The sequence below is a fragment of the Pundamilia nyererei genome, unplaced genomic scaffold (assembly GCF_000239375.1).
Source record: "Pundamilia nyererei isolate P.nyererei 1_Seehausen unplaced genomic scaffold, PunNye1.0 scaffold00047, whole genome shotgun sequence".
NCBI lineage: Eukaryota > Metazoa > Chordata > Actinopteri > Cichliformes > Cichlidae > Pundamilia > Pundamilia nyererei.
This window is the reverse complement of record NW_005187448.1, coordinates 813-7,803: the sequence shown is the minus strand read 5'-3', so window position 1 is coordinate 7,803 and position 6,991 is coordinate 813. Positions and strand designations below refer to the sequence as shown.

At 41.5% G+C, this 6,991-nt stretch overlaps 1 protein-coding gene across 1 annotated transcript in view; it reads left to right on the top strand.

The window, feature by feature from the left end:
- Positions 1 to 6,365, top strand: part of LOC102214506 (NUAK family SNF1-like kinase 1) — a 15,435-nt gene extending 9,070 nt beyond the window's left edge. The window contains exons 5-7 of the mRNA XM_005732446.2: positions 1,675 to 1,794; positions 2,260 to 2,392; positions 2,500 to 6,365. Coding sequence (XP_005732503.1) covers positions 1,675 to 1,794; positions 2,260 to 2,392; positions 2,500 to 3,689 — 1,443 coding nt within the window. The 3' untranslated portion in view covers positions 3,690 to 6,365. The remainder of the gene's footprint in view (positions 1 to 1,674; positions 1,795 to 2,259; positions 2,393 to 2,499) is intronic.
- Positions 6,366 to 6,991: the final 626 nt, after the last annotated feature.

Here is a 6,991-nt window from a genome sequence, read left to right as displayed (position 1 = left end):
AGGAAGGGGGGGAAGCGAGGGAGGTAGGAGAGTGGGGAGAGGACTCTGTAGTAAAGGTGAGGGTGAGGGTGGGGGGGTTGTGGGCTGGTCAAACCTGTTGAAGAAGTTGTTGAGTTCGTTTGCCTTCTCCACAGTCCCCCCCCACTGTGCTTTTCTTGGTGTTGTGGCCTGTGATGGTTTTCACACCATTCCAGACCTCCCTCATATTGTTCCCCTAACCCTAACCCCTTCCCATTATCATCTGATCCATGCTACGTGGATTGTTTTGCCGCCTCCAACATAAAATGCAAACACAGTGTACTTTCAGGATATATGTTGGAGCATTTTCTACCCAGAGGAATTTCAATGTGTTGTTGAGCAATGGACAGTGAATGTGAAAAAACACAATGTAAGGCCTTCAAAAGAACCCAGGGAATATTTCTTGCCTTATTTGGGCATTGTTCTCCCTATATCAGAGCTGTGCATGGTCAGCAGGGAATGCCGGGAATTTAGCGACAATCTTGAGGATTCATGCCAGTCAGGGGGTTTACGTATGTGTGCTCTGTCTGTCAAAAGAAAACGCTATGTGCAGACTTCTCTGCGGGTCTTCATTCGATGCCAACCACATCACCGGAGGTTCACCGCACCGGCCTTTCTCGGCATCTGCTGCAGGAAATCACAGAGGCTCTGTGCAATGCGTTGTTATGTCTGCAGAATAGCTGCTTAATGGCATCTGTATGGGGCAGAGAGAGGCAGATATGTGAAATGTTAGGTCATGTCAGGTTTAAAGTAGAATATTAGTCTGTAGAGTGTAACTTTGTGTTTGACTTTGTTTTCGTAAGCATTTGGTAGTCATTCATTCACTCTTCCAGCTTCATGAAGAACTGTCTCACTATAGGCTGAATGCATGCAAACATATGGGAGTCCAAAGAAATGTGCTAATTGCCACTGGATATATATGAACAGTGAGCTGGCTTGCATTTACAGTGTTGTCTTCTTCAATGAGGTCTTTGTTTCCCTGTATCTCTCTACCATGGAAGTGAACCTGTCATTGTGAATATTTTTAACACCACGAGGGCTGATAGTGAGCCAGCATGCATGTTTATAATCTTCGCAGATAGAGGAGAGACACAGTATGTCTGCGTATGGCTTTCGGAGCCTCGAGTGAGTGATTGTTCCATTACGTGGGCGTAAGCAGCCTGATGCTTTTGGCCCGCTCCCCTTTTCCTCGCTCACACTTACTCTGGCAAAAGCTCAGCATACCTGCAGTATTTTTGGCTCCTTTAAAAGGAATTGCTTTTGAGTTATTGTGTATTTTCTTTCCCACATGACTAAAAGCTTTCCGTACATAGTCACTGAAAAGGAATTTAGATTGCGTAAGGCCGAGTGCTAAAGTGAATGAAACTCAGTGCAGGATTCAGTGTGAATTGATTAGTTCACTGTGACATAAAGTTTGAGATATCAGTGTTTTGAGTTTGTGGAGAGACATCTAGACTGAGATCTGTTGTCTTGTAATGTGACAGTTACGCCATCTATGATTCACAGTGTCACATGAACCTCTTGTGTTTACTTGACACAGAAAATGAGCGCAGACACATCCAGCAGCTGTGAAAGCTTTGAATAGTGTCAGCAGTAGGAAGAAATAAAAATAATTATTAACAAAATATGTTAATTTGCATTCTTTCTTTTTTGCAGCTGGCTGATTTTGGCCTCTCAAATAATTTCCACAAGGGCACACTGCTGCAAACCTACTGTGGAAGTCCGCTCTACGCTGCCCCAGAGATCGTGAAAGGGCTCCCATACCAGGGACCAGAGGTTGGTCAACATGCTGTTAATTCCCAGCATTATGGATGTTAGGTTGTTTTAAAATGTTCACAGAATAATCAGTTTTGTTTACTGCAAGACTGCTTTTGGTGAGATTGCATCATCATTTAATGTCACCACATGTGGCTGGTTTTCTTTTAAAACAACAGCTTTCTAGTACATTAGCTAATTCTAACAACTTGCATTGTGGGTATTGTAGGCACCAGATGCTGGCATGAAAAAAAGCTCTTTAAAATGTAAAAAAATTATGATGTCGCTGGTTCTGCTGCATTTTGTGTCTTTCATGAATCCAACATTGTTATTTATATTAGTGCAATGCTAAATTACACTAATTTAGCAGTGTAAAATTCATATCTTCTGGATTAGTGTAGCTTTAAACCACAGTACATCTTCTTTTGTTCATGAATATGCTTTAAAATAATATAATATTTCATTCTGTATGTGTTTGTGTCTTAGGTGGACTGCTGGGCACTGGGGGTGCTGCTGTATGCCCTTGTTTACAGCAGCATGCCATTCGATGGTGCCAGTCACACAAAACTCACAGAGCAGATCAGCCAAGGTCGCTATCGCAGATCCAACCCCCCCTCTGGTAAAGCTTCATAACTTTATTTTTTATATATATTTTTAAAGCTGTCAAATGGGATCTGGTTTGTCAGCGTAGTGGCCATAAATAACTGTTGACTCTGTCCCCTCCAGACGCCTGTGCTCTCATCGGCTGGTTGCTGACAGTGCGTGTGGATGAGAGAGCCACGATAGAGGACGTGGCTAACCACTGGTGGGTGAACTGGGGATATGAAGAGAGTGTGTGTGACTGCCCTTCATTTCCACACCAAGAGTGCCCCTCCCCGCTGCTGGCTCGCTACATCGACTGGCAGAATCAGGTTGCTGCTGCTAGCAGTTTGACGGTGGATGCAGACTGCCTGTCCTCAGACTCTTCCGGTCTTCCTCAACACGCTTCCAACCCCTTTTACTTCAGCTTACCTCTAAAGCACGAATGTGGGGGAGGTGCAAGGGTGCGCGGTGGAATATCGAGTCTTAGGAAGTCTCGCAAGGAGAATGCGATTCCCCAGACTGCACAGGGAGCTTGCAGTGACGTTTGTTTAGCAACTGCTTCTTCCGTGGTGATTTCCTCCAGTTCCACTTTTGAAAGAAAAAAGCCCAAAGGTATTCTGAAACACCAGAGAAGTTTAGATTCAGTCTTTCACACCCCTCCCAGGGATAACTCCCCCTCTCAGCTCTGTAACACTGCACCGCAGCCCTGTCGAACACACAGTCTTACTCATGCGTATGTTGACGTCCTATCAACCAGCCTTCTGTCTCCAACTACATTCAGTCAGCCGTCGTCCAAAATGCCCAAGAAAGGGATACTAAAGAACTTGTATGGTGGGGAGTCAGGTTATGGTTCCTCATCAGACAGAAGGGGCTCAGGTGTAGGAAGTACAGACAGTAATGCAGGTCAGTCCTGTTCCCATAAACAACAAACATGTCTCCCTGGAGTTGAAGACAGTCCCACAATGCGCACAGAAGCAGTAAGAAGACGTAAGGGTATTTTGAAACGTAATGGAAAGTTTTCTCGCAGCCTGGATCTTCCTGACAACCACCAGTCTTCTCCCTCTCCAACTCCTGCGATATTCCCAGAGGCTCTGCAGCATCTCCTCCAGACTGCAGGGGATGCTGAGGGCCGTCATAGCCGCCCCTCTAGTGTTGTGAGCGAGGATAGCCTCTTCTCCTCCGATTCCTTTGATCTGCTGGACCTTAGCTCCCAGTCACGTCGCAAGATTTTCTCAAGGGGGGTGCGGCACAGCTCAGAGGACGATTTGGAGCAGCTGAGAGGCGAGGCGGACAGGGTCGTTGGACAACGACAAACAAAAAAGGAAATGCTGTAATACGAAGCGTATTAGAAACTTTAGTGTGCTGAAAAACTGGGTTTAATTCCAGCTCTTCAGTTCAGTTTTATGTGATAATCAGTGCCTGCGATCTTGAAAAGACTTCATGAACTCTAGAAAGGTTGCATCTCAAGTACACAGACTCTCATGACCATTGCACTGCCGATGTAAAGCACCATGTCTCAGCATATTTGCAGCGATAAATTAAAGTGTAGCCTCTGACTGTTTAACTGTGTTCCTCCAAATGGGACCTGATTTCCAGCAGTTTGCAGAGACAGGACAGAATAGTCTGTTTAATGGACTCGGTCCGACCTCACCTGCACAACAGACTCTCCTTGTAGATTTTTGCAGATTGATGTTGACAACTCTCAAAATCTTTGTCTGAAGGCTGTCATCTGCTAACATGGTAATCCATGCATCTTTGATTTATCGACAATCATTGTATGAGTAAGTCAAAAGACTTAAAGATATTTCCATCCACCTGCATTTTTTGACCATTTTGGATATAAAATCTGAGGTGTAAGTTCAGAAAAAAAGAAGAAAAAATACTTTTAAAGTTCAAAAAAATATGTGTGTATTGATAACAGTGAAATGTGGCAAAGTGCAATTGAAACTAGCTTTTTATACACTAATCGTGCATGAAGCATGTCAGATAGAAGCATACAGTATGTATGTGAGAACTAATGGCGAGGAGGAGCATTCGTTAAATTAATATATGAAACAAATGTAAATATAATTTCATTTTTTCTGCATTCTTTGGCAGTGCTACTAATTTTGCTGGTGATCTTTTGTAATATATAATTTGCACACTGTTGTTCTGCAGTGGTTGTGATAACACCCGGCAATAAATTTAACATCATCAGCTATTTATACTCAAGTATCCACCTTCATGCAGTCACACATACATATGGAAACAGATATGCATAGAAGTTTGCTTTTAGCTTAATGATTTTCTGAAATGTGTTCAAATGTGTGCAGTGTTTGGATGGAAACTAGACTGTAGCAACTTCTGTTATGATGATAAATTCTGCTCAGTTGACCTTTGGGATACTTTGTGGCAGCACTTTATAAACCTTATATAAACATTGCGACATGGTTATAGCACACTAAAATGTAGCAGATATCAGGACATTTTAAGTGTTCAGTATTAACCTGTATAATCTGTCAGCAATTCTAATTTCTCATCTGAGAATAAATTGTGTTTTTATTCATTATCTGTTCATGCATCATCCTGCTTATGTTTATGCACTGTGGGCTTGCACAAGAGGAGCTATGGTTGTTAACAGACACTTCACATTGGTTAAACCCCATTTGTTAAATGTTTATATTCCGCTTATCTAAAATGCTAAGGAAAGTAATGCCGATGTCAATTTTTTTTTTCAAGTATATTTATGCCACACAGTGTTTCACTGTGCACAGTTTGCTTCTTTGCACCAACACACACAGTGTGAATAGCAGATAGATCACATTGCTTTTTACCGTGACACCACCTGTGCTGCTCTGGATGTTTAGGTGATGTATGCAGTAGATGTATACAATATTAAATCTGTGATTTTCATACTGTGAGAGGAAATACAAAGAATTCTCTTTAACTTTTTTTTTTTTTTTTATATATTTTTGTTTTTCTGGGTAAAATAAATTATTTGAATCTGAGCAGTTTGCAGTGTCTTTTCTGATGAAACGATAAATAAAATCAGCAGCATGTTGTAAGACGTATTGCATCTTGACCAACCATAGAGTTTGTACTCGAAAGCAGGGATGTTAGTTAGTTAGATTATTTGTCTGAGTGTGGAAGACAAAAAGATGTCTATTTAGTTACCTTGCTGTCTTCTTCTGTGTTTCTGTCTCCATAAACTCAGCTCTAGTTGGCCCACAGATTGTTTTCATAGTTTTTAATGGACTTGGTTATAAAAAGAAGTAGGCACAGTTTCTTTCTTTAAATGCTCTACAAAAAGGAAACATTAACTGTGGAAACAGCAGATTTGAAAAAGCAGGTTTCATTAAACAGTTATTCCAATGTTGTGTTTTGAAAGCCTGTCCAATGAGTAAACACTTCATAGATTGTTGTTTGGAGATTTTCATTTTAAGGATTACATTTTTCTGTATGGATTAAAAAAATGCCAACATCTCCAAAACAACAAAACTCACCAGAAGGCCTTGTTTAGATGTGAAGAAGCCCGGCATGGTCTTTGATAAACATTATTATTTTATACCATTCACTTGCCTGGTTGTAAATTTCTTTAAGTCTTCTCCCCATTTTAGGACACTTTATATAATTTGAATTGATTGATTGGAGAAAAAGTTGGCCAGCAGACGATGAAATCCAGAGCAAAGGTCAGATGGTGACGTTTCACAACACTCCTCATATCCCGTCAGTGTCATGGGGACTATTTTGTTACATAAGAACAACCATTTAACTGTGCTGAGCTAATGTTTATGCTGCATGTGTCACGGTTCTGGGTCCGTTGGACCCAGTATTTTGAGTTTATTGTGTTTTGATTTAAGTTTGCATCAGGGATTGTGTTCTTGTTCTCTTGTCGTGTTATGGTAATGTTTATGTCTATTATTAGAGTTCCATGTTCTGTTTATCTGGGTTTAAGATGTGGGTTTAGTTTCATATGTCATTTCAAGTCTGTCTCTGTCTAGTCTGTGTCTTAGTAAAGTGTGTTTTGTTTCCTGTTTTATTGTGAAGGTCTTCGTCTCATGTGAGTGTGTTCAGTTTTACCTTTGTCTCGTCTTGTTGATTATTCCCAGCTGTGTCCACCACCTGTGTGTAATTCCCCTGTGGTTCTCTGTGTATTTAAGTCATGTCTTCAGTCATTGTTGTTGCTGGTCCGTCTGTGTATTCCACCCTGCGTCATCTGTGTATCTACCATGTCACATCCGTGTGCTCTCCCTGCTGTCCATCGTCATTCTCCTCTGCTCGTTCTCATTCAGGTTTGTGCTTTGTAGTTTAGTTGTTTCCCAGTATAGTTTAGTTCCAGCTCCATTTGCCGTTTGTATTTACTTGTTACATGTTCAATAAACCACCTTTACACCTTCACAACTGCCTGCACTTGGATCCTCCTTCATTTCCTCCACACGGCTCACCTCACTCGCCGTGACAGCATGCACAGCGAGTAGATGAGTAAATGTGATACAGCCTTTATCTACACCCAAGACTTCTGGATTCTCAATCATTGCTTAAGATGGGTTGTCATCAAAACTACTGTACTGGGAGGTGATTTGAAGAAATATGTTTAAATCATCAAAACATCCATCTATCCACGTTCTTCTTCTTATCCAACTCAGGGTCAGTGGCA